The 17,920-nt window shown below is 42.0% G+C and overlaps 1 protein-coding gene across 3 annotated transcripts in view; it reads left to right on the forward strand.

The window, feature by feature from the left end:
* LOC107228051 (zinc finger protein with KRAB and SCAN domains 8-like) overlaps nucleotides 1-17,920 on the forward strand; it is a 490,765-nt gene that overhangs the window by 365,743 nt on the left and 107,102 nt on the right. For 2 of the 3 annotated variants that reach the window (XM_046735782.1, XM_046735783.1), the window contains one exon: nucleotides 2,961-6,293. In XM_046735782.1, the coding sequence (XP_046591738.1) occupies nucleotides 2,961-3,939 (979 nt within the window). In that variant the 3' untranslated portion in view covers nucleotides 3,940-6,293. Of the gene's footprint in view, nucleotides 1-2,960; nucleotides 6,294-17,920 lie in introns of those variants that run through there. The other variant, XM_046735784.1, reaches the window with a different exon arrangement.

Consider the following 17,920-nt stretch of genomic DNA (forward strand, 5'->3'; position numbering starts at 1 on the left):
TTCACTTTGTACTCTGAAAAGTTGGTTGGTAGAGACCTCAGAAACATTCTCTCCAAGTATGAGCTCTTAATTTTAATAGGAAGGTCCTCCGCCTCGCAGTTTTCTATTTTTTTCTCATGGTGAGGAAGAAAAATACATATCTCGGTATCTACTATTTATAAAAAAAAAATGTGTACGACATTTTCGTAGGAAATTGAATTCTCTACAAAAAAGGTCTCCTACAATTTTTTTGTATACCTCACTGTTCAGAAGATATTCACCGTCAAACTTCAATGCACACTATTTTTAACAGTTTTTTGTTAATAATTCAAACAATTTCAATTTAATTCATGAGTTTCGGGAAAATTTGTACAAATTGCAGTTTCTGTCGTCGAGCAAGTCTGCAGTCTACTATTTCTGGTAAAAGGCAGAAATGAAAAAAGTCGGCCAATTTATTTTCTATTTTCAATGTCCAAAAATTGCCGTCTCGAATAATTTTATCAAAGATCAGTCCTTTTGGTGTCCAAACTACGAAATCGCACCATTTCCTTTTCGTAATGTGGAGAGGACCCTGAACCTGTTGAAAATAATTATGCGATGTGATCAACTTGACTTCACCATTCGTAATGGACATAAATTTGATTTTTTTTTTTGACTCCAAGCCCTCCATTGGAGTCAGCCCTTTGGCAGAAGCCCGACATTTCACTTCGGTAACTGCGTCCTCGTCCACTAATCCGTCAGGTGACGCCGCGAGGAACGGTAACTCCTTGTCCATCATCATACCACAGGATTCCACCATAACTCCATGTTCCGAAGCAAACTGACTGATCGCCAAAGGCTCCTTTTCGATACCCTACCTTGTACTCGTGTTACCATTGAAATCGGTATAGCGAATTCTTTCAACTAATTTTGTGCAAGATATTTGTGACCGTCGTTTGCAAATTTCACCACACATCGAGGTAGTTAACCGCTTTTTACATTCATCGTACCATTCGTCAAACATGCTTTGTCCTCTAGTTTGCCGTTCGATTACCAGTGTATACACCGAATACAAGGCTTGCAGGAAATCCTTCTTAGCGGCAGCCAATTTCTCTTCGAGCATGTCTGGTTGCGACGGACATGCAGCGTCCGGGCCGTAGTCGGTGTCAGCGGACTGGACAACGAAAGATGTCGATTTGGATTTGAAAGCCGGCTTTCAAGAGTAAAGAGCTCTCGATTCAGTTGTGCAGTACTTGGCGGTGAATTTCCTCGGCCCACCCATACCGAATTTTTTACTGACTAACGCATGGAACTGTTCACCGACATTCATCCTCACTACGCCAGATTCGCATCTTGCTTGATATGATACGCGAAGGATAAAATTGATACGCTTGCCCCCTATAGCCTTAGCAACATGTGCGTTTTACAACTGGGCCACATTGTTGTCGACGTCTCGTATCAGGCTAGATACGTGCTCAGTAAATCGATTCATCGCCGCAAGCATCTCGCGGAAGATACCAGTCACTTTCATATCCTGCACAAGGTTTATTTCACCTGGCTTCGAATTACCGTCGCAGAAATAACCGCGGTCTTTATACAACCGATGTTCCCCGAAAGCATGATTCGGACCGTGTTTTATATCTTTACGCAAGTCCTCGATCCGAACGTATCGCGGCTTATTCATTTCTGCTCTTCGTTGACGAATAGCAGAAGTTACTGCACAACACAGGCGTTTCAATTTTTTGCGCAAAGAATTTTGGAGAATCACTGTACTGACCATACGGCTGACACAGATATCTCGCAGTCGAGTACCATAATTTCGGAGCACATGGTTGCGGCATTCGATTTTTACGACTAGTGCCTCCGGTCCATACGGCATTGCATCGATAAGCTTCCGGTGGACGCTACTATCTCCATCTCCTATCAATTTATTATATTTTAGGCCGCGCATTTCTAAGCTACATTTGAATCCCTCTACTATTATGTTAGATTCCATCGCGGTACTAGAACCCCGCCAGTTTTTGGCGCACTTATGATCCACGACTGATTTTGACTCCCTTTGTTTCGACCTATTACAAATGGAACAACACTTGTTTTGAACCCCGATGAACAAAACTTTTCCGCCCTATACCCTACTATTGCTGCTACACCCGAAAGAGGATCATATTTTGTACGGTAGTGAGGACTTGATTCGATCTTGGATTGATCCACTATCCTTTCTAATTGCAACTCATGGTCTGCTACCACATTACTGTCGGTTCTTGGCGAAACACTTACGGATGTGCTTGTACCTATAACTGTCGTCTCCTTATTGGCTGCCGTTATAGAAATCGGAGAGTTGGGTATTACTTTTGAGCAAAACAGATCGACTTCGAAGAATTCTGTCGGGGATCTTACCTCGTCAAACTCGATAACATTATCTCTTATCGTGTCTTCGGTTGGCATGTCTTCCGCGACCAATTCTTCGTCGATCAAAGTCTGATTTGATATAATGCGCGTGTGCGTGAGTGTGTTTGCGTGTGTGTGCGTGCGCATATGTGTTTATGTAAAATTGTAAAACGTTTGGTGTACATAAAGCGCTCAGAAAACTTCGAAGTCCATTTTCTCGAGAATTTCCGAACATGGCGTTGAACTGCTTTGGGAAATTAGTATTAGAATTCTCAGCTTCACGTACCATGAGTACGAAAACTTAAAAAAATTCAACTGCCGTACCTTCCCCTTGTGAGTACAGAAAATGGTATGAAAATGATAGCTGAATTGAAATCATTTGAGCAGTCAGTATCAAGTGAATTGGGTGTCTTTATATCTAGTTCACAGCCATATTCAAATGTCTTCCAACTCTTGTGCTAATCAGTAAAAATTCGTCAATTCAGTAAATACAAATCTATACAAAAAAATGACAGATGTAAGTCACTTTTTTGTTAATCTAATGTGTTACACTCACCTTGCTGCCACACTGCCTAATACTCGGAATGTGAAGTCAAGTTTTTATTATCTTGCAGGTCCCGTAGAATCCAGATGCCATTCAAAGTATTCCTAGAAAGGCAAAATATGTTTTGGAAGCCATACGAAAAATCAAACCTCAGAGCTAATAAGAAAGCTGTCAGTGAAGACGATACGGAATCAATATGGATTGCAGTAACAGAGTCTGCCGTTGAACAACCCCAAAAAGCATCTGATCCATTGCAATTTGGTGATACCTCATTACAAGATAGTCACCTTCTTCATAATACGGAATCGACTCGGAAATGTCTAAAATCAGATGTCAGAGAAACAATAATGGAAAACAGAGGAGCTGATAATAATTGCGTGAAAACTATGATCCATTCGAAACAGTCAACAGATCACCTCAACATTCAGAAAGGTATACCTGATATCCAAGGATCGTATCAATGTAGCGAATGTAGAAAACATTTCAAGTTGAAAGACTCATATCAAAGGCATATTCGAATTCATACGAACGAGCGACCTTTCACTTGTCACGTTTGTGCAAAGCAGTTTCGCGATTCAGGCGGCTTATCTAGGCATTTGAAAGACGTTCACGCTAAGCTCAAAAACTTTCCCTGCGATATGTGTGGAAAATCGTTCGCATCCAAGGCCACCAGAGAAGACCACCGACGCACACACACGGGCGAAAGACCATACATTTGCGAGTCGTGTGGATCCACATTCAAGTCCAAAGCGTCGCTTTATATACACAGCAAACTCCATACCAATGAGTTTCCACATCCATGTTCTTATTGCCACAAAAAGTTTCGACGCAAACAAGAAATGTTAGCACATATAACAACGCATACTGGAGAAAAAAATCATGCTTGTGAAGTGTGCTCAAAGAGGTTCAGAGTAAAATCAGAGCTTGTGAGGCATCAACTGGTTCACTCTGAAGAAAAACCGTTTATTTGTAGCAAATGTAGTCTAGCTTTCCGGCAGAAACGGTATTTGAACAATCACATTAAAAGCAGGCATATTGATACTTCATAAAACTTCTAGCACGGACAACTCTCTTACTTTCTATTTAACGTCAATAGTGCAGTCCGAGACGAGTTATTCAAACGTCCCTGCGTTTATAATGCTCTCAGATTCGGCTTCAAAGGAATGAAATTCTCAGTGGCATTTTTTTTATGCAGCTGAAGAGACACACCCAGAAATTCTTTCCAGCATTCCAAATCTGATAATGACTTTAAAAAAATATGGGGAAATACGTTCCTTCTAAAATTTTCTGAAAAATGTTTAAAATTGAAGGTTCATAACTGTCAGGTCTGCACAATCTTATTATAGCCATACAGAATATTCGTTTGAACTACCAATGAATTTTCATTATTGAAATTTATTATAAACGCCAGATCGGATAATAATGACAATACATAAGAGAAGTAAAAAAAAACAATGCTGAAATTTTATCTTGGTGTATACCGCAATACAAAGCGAGCAGAGAAAAAATATCACCTCTGACCAACACGATTATGGAATGTTTATTTTACAGTTATTATGGCGAGGAGTATGCACTGAACGTGTTATAAAAATGTGAAGTGGTAATTATAGTCCAGAAAATAAAGCCAAAAAAGGTCTGTTTATGACACAAATTCAAAACGGATGGGACCTATATATTTTTATAGAGCTGATGGTCGTGATGAAGGCCTATTTGTTTCCGACCACGATTGTGTTGGCAACAGAAAAAATGCGGACCGTCCAAAGCTGGTGAAACGAAGTTACTGAGCGATAGCGAGGAAACTATTGATCTGAGAGAAAAAAGTTTCATAAAAATTTATAGGTATTAAAAAAACGAACAATTTGGCTGGTCACAAATTGAAAATGATTGATTCGTTTTCTTGCAATGTAATAAAAACCTGTTAAAACCGTCATTTCTACAACAACGAATAATTTATCCAATAATGCATGTACATCTTTGAAAGTCTCGTGATATATATCTCTTGGTATACTAAAAAATGGTGCAAAACCGGAGCTCTATCGGATTAATACTTTTTGAGAAAGGCTTTTTGTTATTAAAAAACCGACTTTTTTGGCACGGAATTTCCGGGCTGCAATATTATCGAAGAGCAATAAAGTTGGCAAAATATTAATTCCGAAGAGTCGCATTATCTTGTAAACTATAAGGCAAAACGATTTTTTACAATTAAGTGGGTGAAAAATGACTCCAAAAAAAGGGTATGTTTTTTACTCGCAAACAAATAGAATTACTCGGCCGATTTTGATGTTACAGAATCGGGATTAGTGTGGCGGCTTCGCCTCACAAAAATTAAACAGAAAATTACAACCGGACGCGACAAATCCCAAAAATCCCAAATGCATTTAAAAATCCATATTTCTCCTAATCCTTAATTATTGCACCGCAATTATGAACTCCTAAGTACTTAAATGTATTCTCGTTTTTTCTCTCAATACACTGTACTCTAGCCTTTACAACCGACGCCGCCGCGCGTCTCGAGTTTTTACAACTCGACCGCCCGCACGCAGATCCAAGTTTTATGACTTGATCGTGCATGCGCAGTTTAGGCACGTTTTCCTAATTACTGGGTTTTCCCCATTTTTTCTGCATGTCATCTCCTTTGTACCTTTTCGTCCTATCACAGACAAGAAATCCCTTCCATCCACCTACTTCCTAACTGTTTCCTCGTGCATAAAACCGATGCACGGACACAGCGCAAGTACAGACTCGGGGACTCTCTCTGACACTCAACAGTGACTGACGTGCACAGTCAACAGTCACCCGCGCTCATCAACTCTGCCAGCGCGTATTCAAATATTACATTACATCATTTATTTTCTTTGTAATCTAATCAAGTGTTTTATAATAAATAATTCTTCTGTGTTAAAGTAAACCTATTGTGTCATCTACCTCAATCACTCGACCACCAACCCTAAATTAGTATTATTGAATAGCTGTTATTTCTACACAAATTTAGAAAGAAATGAAATTGATCAAAGTTAAAGCTAAAATTTGGGTACAATACAGACCAAGACTCTTACCAACTGGCATACAATTTTAGAATACATTACTCATGACATTTACCTCAGAACGTAACAACCCGTGCTCCGGAAACAATATATTTTTCATTGAGTCGATTTTTTTTCGGTAAAGTCATTGAGGAACTTCACATAGATGAAAGGCAATTCACATTAAATCTGAAAATTGATTAAATATAAGTAAAAAAAATTAATATTCGAATTTCGAACTGAAAAAATAGTTTTCTTGAAATGTTGATAGCAAATTCACGATCAGCGGAAAAAGTTAGCCGGGATTTAACTAAAAAACATTTCGATACGTTTATTTCTTCAAGGGAAGAGCAATAGGCGGAATGCTGTCAGGGGTAAGAAAGGAGATAGTAAGTGGGGAGGGAGGGAGGGAAGAGGTAAAAGAGGGCATGATGATGAGGAAAATAAGTGTAGGGGGGGAAAAATGGGTAGTAATAGGAATATACGTAAATGGGGATCTAAAAGAGAAGATAGGGGAATTGAAGGAGCGGGCAGAAGGGTTAGAGGGAGGTGCAAAAGTGCTAGTGGGGGGTGATTTTAATGCCAGGACAGGGCAGGAGGGGGGAGGATGTTGGGGGGAAGGAGAGGAGGAGAGTAGGAGTAGGAAATCAAATTACAGGAAAATAAACTCGGAAGGTAGGCAGCTGGTGCAATTTTTAGAAGAGACAGGATGGGCAATAATGAACGGGAACATAGAAGGGGATGAGGAGGGAGAATTTACGTATGTAGGAGGGGCGGGGGTGACGGTGATAGACTACGCTATAGGAGATAGCGAGGTAAGGGATAGGGTCAAAAGGATAGAGATTGGGGATAGGGTTGACTCGGATCACCACCCGGTAATAGTGTGGATGAGGGGGGCAGTGACTAGGACAAGGAAGGGAAAAAGAGTAGGGGGAACTAGTAGAGGAGACTGGACGGAGGAGGGTAGGATGAGGTTTAGAACAGAAGTCAAATGGGAGGGGATAGGAGAAGCGTATGTAGGCAAAGAGATAGAGAAAAGAATAAGGGAGTTTAGACTAGCCTTAGATGTAGGAGGGAGAGGGAGGGAAGCGAAAAAGGGATGGTGGGATGAGGAATGTAGGCGAAAAAAAGCGGAAGTTAGGCAGAGTCTAAGGAAATGGAGAAAGTGGGAGGGGGAAGGGGACGCGTATAGAAAGGAAAGAAGGGAATATAATAGGCTATGCGAGGAGAGGAAAAAGAAAGAAAATGAGGGTTTCATAAAAGAAGCAGCGGAAGCAAGGACAGAAAGCAAGGTATGGGAGATAGTGAACAGGGAAAGAAAGAAGTGGAAGAGGGTGAATGAAGAAATAGGAGATCAGGAGTGGAGGGAGTATTTCATGGGATTATTAGGCGGAGTAGAAAGCAAGGTAACAGAAGGCGGGGAGACGGTAAATAGGAAGGGGGACGGAGAAGGGGAGCTGCAGAGGGAAGAGATTAAAAAGGTGCTAGGAAAGCTGAGGGATGGAAAGGCACCAGGGGGGGATGGAATAGTTAGCGAGATATGGAGATATGGGGGGGAAGAAATGGAGCAGTGGATATGGAAAACATGTAACAGAGTTTGGGTGGGAGAGGGCTGGCCAGAGGATTGGAGTGAGGGATTGATAGCGCCGATAGTTAAGAAGGGGGAGGGGAAAAGGGTAGAAGAGTATAGGAGGGTGACGTTGATGCCAACTCTATATAAGGTGTATGCGATGGCATTAGTGGATAGGCTAGAAAGAGAGGTAGAGGTAAAGGGCTTGATACCGCAAAATCAAACGGGTTTCAGAAAAGGCATGGGTACAATTGATAATGTATATGTACTTAATTATTTAATCAATAGGCAGGTGGGAAAGGATAAGGGAAAGATGGTGGCGTTCTTTGTGGACTTGAAAGCGGCGATCGATTCAGTGAACAGGAAGGTGCTGTAGGAGACTATGGAAAGGAGAGGGGTGAGGGAAGGGCTAAGGGTAAGGATAGAGGAAATTTACAAGGAAACAAAGAGTCGTGTGAGGAGCGGGGGAAAGGTAGGAGAGGCGTTCTGGACGGCGAGGGGGGTAAGATAGGGATGCCCGCTCAGTCCGCATGTGTTCAACCTGCTGCTGGCGGATTTAGAAGAGGAAATGGGGAGAGGGAGAAGGGTTGGGGGGGTGGAGTTGGCCGGCGGCAGGGTATGTACGTTAGCTTATGCGGATGATATAGTGCCACTAGCGGAAAGTGAAGAGGAAATGGAGGTAATGATTAGGAAGTTAGAAAGGTATATGGGTAGGAAAAGGCTAACGGTAAATGTAGGGAAATCAAAGATTATGAGATTTAGGAAAGGTGGCGGTAGAAGGAAAAACACAGATTGGAGATGGAAAGGGAAAAAGATAGAGGAGGTGAAAGAGTTCAGCTATCTAGGGTATAGAGTCAAGTGCAATGGGTGACAGGAAGCACAGGTGAAAGAGAGAGTACGGAAGGCAGGGGTAGTAATGAGGCAGGTATGGGGAATAGGAAAAAGAAGGTTTGGGAGGGATTGGGAAAAAAGGATTTGGTTATTTGACAGGCTAGTATGGACGGTAATAGAGTATGCATCGGAGATATGGGGGTGGAGGGAGTGGAGGGCGGTCGAGGCGGTACAGGATAGATTTTTGAGATGGACATTAGGAGTGGATGGGCGAACACCGGGATATCTAGTAAGGGAGGAACTACAGAGGGAGAAGCTAAGGATTAGGGCAGGGAGAAGGGCATGGAATTTTGAAAGGAAGCTGGAGAGAGGGGATGGTAGCGAGTTAGCTAGGATATGCTGGGAAGAGATAAGGGAAAAGGCAGAAGCTGGGAGGCAGGGATCGAGGTGGGAAAGAGAAAGGGAAAGTTTCTTTGCGGAAAGGGGAGCAGAGAGTAGAGAGGTAGTCGCGAGAAGGGAGAGGGGCGAGATGGAGTTTAGGGAAATAGAGGAGAGAGAGAGAGGGAAGAACAGAGAAAAGAGAGGTGGGAGAAAATAAGGGAATCGAGGTACAACAGATGGTACAGGCTAGTGAAAGGAGAAGGGATACCAGGGTATCTGGGAAAGGGATGGAGGGAAAACAGGTGGACAAGGTTGGCAAGATTTAGATTAGGAAGCGAGATGAAGGAGGCAAGGTACTGGGAAGAAGAGGAAAAGAGAAGGTGTAGGGTGTGCGGGGGGAAGGAGAAAACATGGGAGCACGTATGGGAAAGGTGCGTGGGCTGGGATAGAAGGGGGGAAAGCTGGCAGGAGGTGGTGAGGGAGATGCTAGGTGAGGAGGGGGTGGGAGAAGTCTGGATGAGAGAACTGGAAAGGATCAGGGATGTACAAGAGAATGAAAGAGTGAGAGCTGAATGGGAAATGGAAGTCGATTAGGATAAGGACGAATTAGAGAATAGAATAAGGTAAAATAGGATAAGGTTAAGTAAAGATAAGGATAAAGAATAAGAAAAGGATAAGAGGGAAAGTAAGGGAATGGCAAGGCAACGGCACAGGGCACAGGCAATTAGAAATTAAGTAAGGATAAGGTAGGAAGTAAGAATAGGGTAAGAATATGTTAAGAAAACATGTAAAAAAAAAATATTGTAAAGGAAGAGGAAAAGGGAAGTCCTTGCAACCCCAAGGGGATCAATAAATATTACATACATACATACGTTTATTTCTTCAAGAGATATTCGAAGTTCGTGGAATTTCAACCCGCGAATCCACTTTCAGCGCCAGCGCCTCCCAGGCGGAGATGGATTTCCCCCACTCCGTCGCCATACGCGGGCACACATCTTGTCCGCCAATTGACCGTAAAAATGAACAGTCCATTCATGAGTAATGTCTTCGAAAATTATATGCCGGTTAGTAAGAGTCTTGGTCTGTATTGTACCCAAATTTTAACTCTTTATGTTTGAAAGAGCAGCTGCGATAATTCTTGAAAAAAAAATTATTTCCCCCACTAATTAACGTTGATCAATTTCATTTCTTTCTAAATTCGTGTAGAAATATCAGCTATTCAATAATACTAATCCCGATTCTGTAACATCAAAATTGGCCGAGTAATTCTATTTGTTTGCGAGTAAAAAACATACCCTTTTTTAGAGTCATTTTTCACCCACTTAATTGTAGAAAATCGTTTTGCCTTACACATAGTTTACATGATAGTGCGACTCTTCGGAATTAATATTTTGCCAATTTTATTGCTCTTCGATAATATTACAGCCCGGAAATTCCGTGCCAAAAAAGTCGGTTTTTTAATAACAAAAAGCTTTTATCAAAAAGTATTAATCCGATAGAGCTCCGGTTTTGCACCCTTTTTTAGTATACCAAGAGACATATATTACGAGACTTTCAAAGATGTACATGCAACTTTTTTTCTCTCCGATCAATAGATTCTGAGCGATCACCAACTTTGGACGCTCCGCATTTTTGTTTATTTTCCAACAGAATTGTGGTCGGAAACACATAGGCCTTCATCACGACCATCAGCTCTATAAGAATATAGAGGACGGTCTCATCCGTTCTGAATTTGTGTCATGCAAAAATGGATTATTTCCTGGACTATTAGGACATTTTTTTGCAAAGACGAGTACGTGTACAGTGAAAATACAGATCAACTATATATGAGGGTGCATATAAGGGAGATATAATACCACCAGTTAGCTACAATTGTACACAGGTACTTGCTTTGTTAATGAACCTTTCCCCTGTAATCACCGCCATATAAAATTTTGCAGTAAACCTAATATAATACTTTACGTATCAATTCACACCACAGGAAACTTTAGTGCTATTTGGCGACTCTGGATTCTCACTATGTGATGATATAATAAAGATAGACTACACGTAATAACCTTAAAACATCTACTTTTTATATCGGCAATGTTAGTCTTGAATATCGTAGTTGTACAATATTACCACACATCAGTTAATGAGATATTCAGGTTAACAAACGTAACAGATACATTTACTGACGTTAAATCGTTAGTTACAACCAATCAAATTTTATATGATATTATACCTGATTATATTTTAAACTTTGACAATGAGAAATATTGATTTATTCATGGTTGTGTGTGAAATCATAATATCAAAAATAGGTGGAAAAATATAAATATTATACATACATAGTTACATGTTTTGCATAAGAATATGTACAATATCTCCATATTTTTTTCGCTTATAATTCCTAAAAGTTGTCATGATGTTTTGTATGATTTTTGATGTCACTTAATTTTCATTTTATCCTTGTATCATATCACTCGTATACTGTGTTTTTCAATAAATTTTGATGTAATTGACAATACGTAACTGTTGAGGAAATCCTCTCCAAACATGAAACCTTTGGTTAAAAAATATCGTAAGTACTACAGATTTTTATTCCCACATGATTTTATTTCTGTCTTGTAATTCTTGTACTTGGCAATAATTATAATCGTAGTATTTATTTAACCTTTGCATATTCAGCATCAGCTGAGTTTTCGTGATACATTTAATTCCATTATCTTTGCTTGCGTTGTACAGTTTTCGTTGTGAGTATCGTGAATACATTAATATGTTTATGGTCCTTATTGACTTCAGACTACCCTTTCGTCTGCTAGTGTCCACAGTAGTATAGCAAGGAGAGTTCTGAGTACAAACACCTTCTTTACCGACCGAACCGCTCCGCGCAGCCCAGACGCAAACCCTTAAAGGTTACCCCCACTCTCGTTAGATAAGACCATGCAACCTTACCGACAGTTGAATCGGTCGACGGTGAAAATCGCACTGCTTTGCCGGCAATTCTTATCGATCGAGGGTCAAAATCGTGCTGTTTTACCGACAATCTTACCGACCGAAGGTCTGTAGTGCTCGCCTGCCAACGGTAGAGGGCGCAGCGGGGGCGAGAACTTTTTTACCGTCCCGCATTCTTCTCCCACGATAGGACTGCTGATGTGTAACATGAACCACTCCGAATTCCTTTCCCACGGTAGGACTGCTGATGTGTAACATCAACCATCCCACATTCCTTTCCCACGTTATCAACCACGTGACATTCCAAAATTAATGGTTCCGAGAATTGTTTTTCACTTACTCAGATGACGGTTTGATATCCAAGGTCGACCGATAGTCGCGGTACATTCAGAGCCATGGATCTGCGGTGTCGGGTTACTATCGCTCTTGGAATGCCAAAAGGTGCGCGCGCATACACAAACATACGTATTTGATATCAGCCCCGTGACATTCCTTACCCTCCATCAAATTATGTGGTGGGGGAACGTTATATAAGCGAAAAGTGAAAACTTCATCGCCAGTCTGAAGCTGTTCTTCTTGCAAATGAGAAGTGCTCTGGAACAACGTGAATTGAAGAAACGACTAGAACTGCTCCTCAAGAATATTGAAGAAGTAAAACATCTGCTGAAAATCAGATCCGACCTCAATCAACTCACAAGAGATTTCGAGCACCTACAACTGGACCGTAACGATCATGGACTTTTCAAAATTGAACGAAGTCGCTCGCCTGGAGACATTTCTGCCGTTGAAAAAGCTCTCGGACCTCGAAGTCTACTTCGAATACCGGGTCAGTGGCGTTCGTCGGGTTAAAACGAAATTTGGAGACAAAATCGTTCTGGACTTGGATGACGCTTTCACGATTTTTCTGCCCAACCGACTGACCAAGGCCCTCCACGAAAATGAAGATTTGTTCCAGAAGGTGACGACAGCCAGTAAGGAGATACGGTTGCATCTACGCTATCTTGGCGGACCGTACGGTCAACTTGAATTTGTATACGTATAATCTGAGTATCGCATTCAAATATCCAATGTTCTGTGTAAGTCTTACGTTCAATAAACAAAAAAAAAGATTTAAATTATGAATATTTTTTCATTTATCCATCTTGTATACCTTTGATCCTACGTACGTTTTGTACCTTGTAATTGTATCTAGAATTAAGTCTCAAAACCTAAGAAAATGCTACTCCGAACACCACTAAGCAACGATGGAGGGTTTCGAGCTGCGTCATGTAATGTGAACTCTACGATGAGTATTTGGACGGGTTCAGACCGGAGTGCAAGGTCGGCCGATAGCCGCGGTACATTCAGAGCCAAGGATCTGCGGTGTTGGGTTACTATCGCTCTAGGAATGCAAAACATAACTCGGATTGAGTACAGCTCGGTCAAGGATGGAGAGCAAGGTCGAATCTTACATAAGCTTCGTATCGAAAAAAATTCTCTCTTAAGAGCTAAGGTGAAGGTATAAAATTATTTCATGAATATTCTTTAAAAAAACAGTTTTATTGAGTACAATTTTGAGAGTACGGTTGACAATTACTTCACAAAAATAGTACAATAATTCTATTCAACAGTATCATGACCAGGGTGATATATTCGCCAGGAATGCGGGACCGTTCTTGTAGACGCTTCTGCGCAGTAACACAAATCGTACAGCCTCGCCATCCGGACAGTACGATGATTTTGTAGCCAATTCTGAAGTATGCAAACGTTTCGTGCTGCACAGATTGCGTTGGGTATTGTGTGAAGGTTGCATCTCAGAGACACAGCTGAAGTTTTTTGCAGGGTTTCAAGCGACGGGCAGTCAAAGTCCAACATATCGATGATTTGAACTTTCGGAACGATTTTGAGCAACCAATCTCGTTTTTCTTCTCCTTATACGTACACGGTTTGAGCTTTGCACAGCCTGTCTTGAATGGTCCGCTCAACTTCCTCAAAAGGTATGGTTCCACAGCTCCAACGTAAGCCGTGAGAATCGCGTTCTAACCAAGAATTTTGGCTTTTGTATTTGACGTCCAGTAAATTCCATTTGTAAGGTGGTTTGAAGAAAAACACTGATGGAGATGCTTCCGAGTAGATTAAAATTATAGCCAATTCTTTTAATGTGAAGGTGTTGTTGAAAGGTCTACGAAAGCCTTGTATGTCAACGATAAGCTCCATCTTTGAATTGTGCGAGATGGTGGGAACGGGTCAGCTTTTATACCAACTTTTTCACCCCACCACTGAGCGGGTTGTATTCGACAATACGATCGTGAACGATCAAGCAGTACGCCGATGTTTCAGCGGGAAAGTTGGCTTTAGCTTCAAATTCAAGACGGATGTCGAGAGGTCCGTACTTCAAAGATTCGTTTTGTTTTGAACAGTCGATAACGAATAAGGGGACGTCTCGAAGGAATTCACTCTTTGTCAGCAACGGCTCGGGGTTCTTGTCGTAGTAGGTAGCTTGGAAGTTTGCGTACATCTCGTACAGGAGCGCGTACAGATTACGACTCATGTTGAGGTTCAGGTTACCGTACGGATAAGATTGAGAGTTTAAAAATAGCTTGACGTCCGTGATATTGCAATGATCGAAATGACTTGCGTTCTTGCCGGTCTTGTTCTTTCTACTTGTTTGGAAACTCAAAATGACGTACCGAGGTTTTTCAAGCTGAGTGAAAGTTTTCACAGTCCTAACGTGTTTCGATGTTGTGGGAAGTAAGGGATATTCGTACAATTCCCAACTGCGGAAGCTCATCGAAATAGGCGGATCTCTCTGAATGAAATTTAGTAGGTCTACTTTTTTCTGATCCGCGAGTTTCAAATACGGTATTAGCCATTCCACTGCATTGACCGTGATTTTGAATTCCTCCTCCTGAGTCTGTATGATGGCGTTGACGTCAGTTTTTGATCTCGTCAAAATTAACTCATGTTTAGCGTTGACAACGATCTTGCGGTAGTCTTCGGCGAAACCCAATATCATGCTGAGCGGTATTAGTACGTCAAAGTTACCATCGGCATCGGTTAATTTTTTCTTCTCTTCTACATCGAGCCATCCAGCGTTCTCCATCAGCCAAGTCTGACCAGGGTGCAGGGAAGCGTAACCCTTCATGAGACTTGTCAAGCCAACGTTCTTTCTTCTATCAACCTCAACTGCGTTAATTTCGTAGCGAATTTCTTCAAACAGATGACAGATGGCGTTGTTTACGAGCTGTGTGTTCACAGTAGCTGTACCATCAGGTTTGAGGAGTCGTCCGTGGATATGTACCGAACTTTTGCTGGGTAATATGCATAAATCCTGATGCTGAACGGTGATTCGAATTTCATCGCTGTTGTTGAAAGTTGACGAGGCGTAAGGTTTGTGAGCGTGAATCTCGTAATGCGCAACGGATTCGTCAAAGACGACTGGTGTTTGAATGCTCAAGATTTCCTCCTCCATCGCACGTAGCAGATTATAAAAAAACAAAATCGGATTTTTATTTGTCGGAAATTCCTCTTCCAAAAGGTGTCAGTTTCAGACCCAGAGCTATCAGGAACTCCACGTTTCGAGGTGTTAGCGGTTCGGGAATCGAACGACGACTGACTTGATCGGGGCATGTCGACTTACTGATATACCTACTCTTTGACAGTCTGTTATATACAATTCCCATCGTTTATTGCGATTTGATGTGTAGTCTCACAGTAATAACTTCTCCACGAAAATTAACCAGGTCTCCGTCTTGATCCACTAACCGGAGCTGAACGTGATCTATGGTCTTGACGGTGATCGGAAGGTAAATGACGTGCGACGGTACTTCCACGATCTTATATCCTGGTGGGACGGTCGGGAAAAACTCGTGAATAGTGTGTACTTTGTGTCCGTTGACGTAGGCGCCCGTTGTAATGCTACACTCGACTCGCAACGCGTTGACCTTGAGTATAGTTACAGGCACGTCTGATTCGTGAGTTTTATCAACCTCCAATACACGTGGTGTAAATCCCAAAAGTTGAGCAATGGAATCATTCGGCTCAAAGTTAATCGTGTGGTTGCATGTGATTTCGCTGCGTAATGTATTATTGTTGGGTTTGATGGCGAGCCTGATATCAGTATTTCTTAGCACGTTTTGAAGATACTTCTCTATGTCCTCGATCTCGTAGCTGCCAGTAGGTATGGTGATCACTTTGTCAGCTACGTAAATTTTATTGTGACCGACATCAACGTTGGGAATCGAATTAAAGGTTAACAAGTCTACCAAGCCAAGAGCATAACTTTTATCACGAGCAAGTTCGATCGGTGGGAAATATTGTGCCTCGAGTATCGAAGAGGTTCCCGAAATCGTTAACGTTAACGAATCATCCATGACTGCGAGTGGTAGACTGACTTTGACGAATCACGCACCATGTTTATATAGCTCACCACTTAGAAATTTCAGACACATGTGTCCGCATTCAAATGCATCATAATCCTGGTACCTCTCATGATTGTATTTGACGCTACCAACGCCGAGGTATTTTATGAGGTCTGAGGGTGGTTGAAGGTTGCCGAAACTGTCAAAGTAATCGATATTATTGTCACGTTTCTTGTATGCAACCCAGTGTGTTCCCGGGCCGTCTTTGTCGTCAAGGTTGATTATAGCTGACTCGTTTTTTCGTGGACCGTTTTCGGGCATTTCGTTTCGCATGAAAACACCGCGGAAATGCGGAACCCTCAAGATTTTTGCATATTTCAACAAGTCCCAATCAGTCAACGCTCGACGTGGTAGCATCGCATCTAGTTTTTTGAAAGATGGAGACCAAGACCTGTTTTGTACGGTTTCATATGAAGCCCTTTGCCCAACGCGATAGCTTCCATAGTTTTGTTGTGTCGTTTGCTTTCCTCCAATTCTCGTTTAGCCGCGCTCGTATCGTTCACAGCTTTTGCTATACCTGCCGCACCACCGGCTAACGCACCCGTAGCGCTGAGACCAGCAAAAATAGGAATCAGAAACGGTAGAAAACCACCGACTTTCGAAGGTACCGGTAGGACGCGAGGTGTTCGCACTTTACATTTACCACCCGCTTTTTAACGGCGTTCTCAGCTCCCTTCAGCGCAGATTCGATAGCTACTTTTGCATCGTTGCTTGGAACCATAGAACGTTTTGCAGCATTTACAATTTTTCTCAAGGTCACATTTTTTGACTTTCGCATTCCCATTCCGAGTTTTGATTTTACTTTCATTGTATTAGCTACTGCCCAAGCGGCTGCCTGCTCACCCAAATTTGCGTCCTTTGCGAGAACCCGTTTCCAAGCTTTCTCAGCCAACACCCTATCAGCCTAGTTTCTAATCTCAAGGTTCTCACGATTTTTCGAATACGCTATATCGTGTTCCTTACACGCTGCATCGAGAGGATTGATACCGGAATCGCCTCTCGCGAGTCTTTTCGTCAACTTCGTACCAGGACCGCAGTATTGGTAACCGGGAACATGCAACTCGATCGGAAGTTTGTTGATGATTCTATTCACCAGACCCTTGCCACGATGTTGCCGCCTGCTGCTGCTTTGTTTACCTCTGTACGCGATCATGTTCGTGCGTTGACTGAAGAAAAGTGCTTTAAAACGGGGTATTCATAGCAAATCCGATCAGTCATGTCCGAGATGCGGTTTGAGAAACAACCTACCAAGCTTCCCGTGATGAATTTTGACAAACTTTCGGAGCAAAATGTCGAAAAGCACAAACGGCACGGTGAATTACTCCCGAACAGTGTACGTGCGATATTCTGTGGACCGTCGAATTGTGGTAAAACTAATGCGTTGCTCACACTTATAACCCATCCCAATGGACTCAGATTTGAAAATATCTACATCTACTCGAAATCTCTCAACCAACCTAAATACCAATTAGTGAAGCAATTGCTGGACCATGTTGAGAATACGGAGTATTTTGCGTTTACCAAGCGTGAGCAAGTGATTCCACCGGAAGAAGCACGGCCCAACTCAATAATCATATTTGACGATGTAGCGTGCGAGAAGCAGGACAATATTAGAGCCTACTTTTGCATGGGTAGACATCACGACGTTGACTGTTGCTATCTCTGTCAGACGTACGCGCGTATTCCCAAACATCTCGTGCGCGACAACGTAAACTTACTCGTGTTATTCAAACAAGACGATATGAACCTGAGACACGTATTCAACGACCATGTGAACACCGATATGTCTTACACAGAGTTTAAAAGTGTGTGCTCTGCATGCTGAAACGGTGAGAAGTACGGGTTTCTGGTGATCGACAAAGACAGTGAGCTCAACGAAGGACGATAC

The sequence above is a fragment of the Neodiprion lecontei genome, chromosome 3, assembly GCF_021901455.1.
Source record: "Neodiprion lecontei isolate iyNeoLeco1 chromosome 3, iyNeoLeco1.1, whole genome shotgun sequence".
Lineage (NCBI taxonomy): Eukaryota > Metazoa > Arthropoda > Insecta > Hymenoptera > Diprionidae > Neodiprion > Neodiprion lecontei.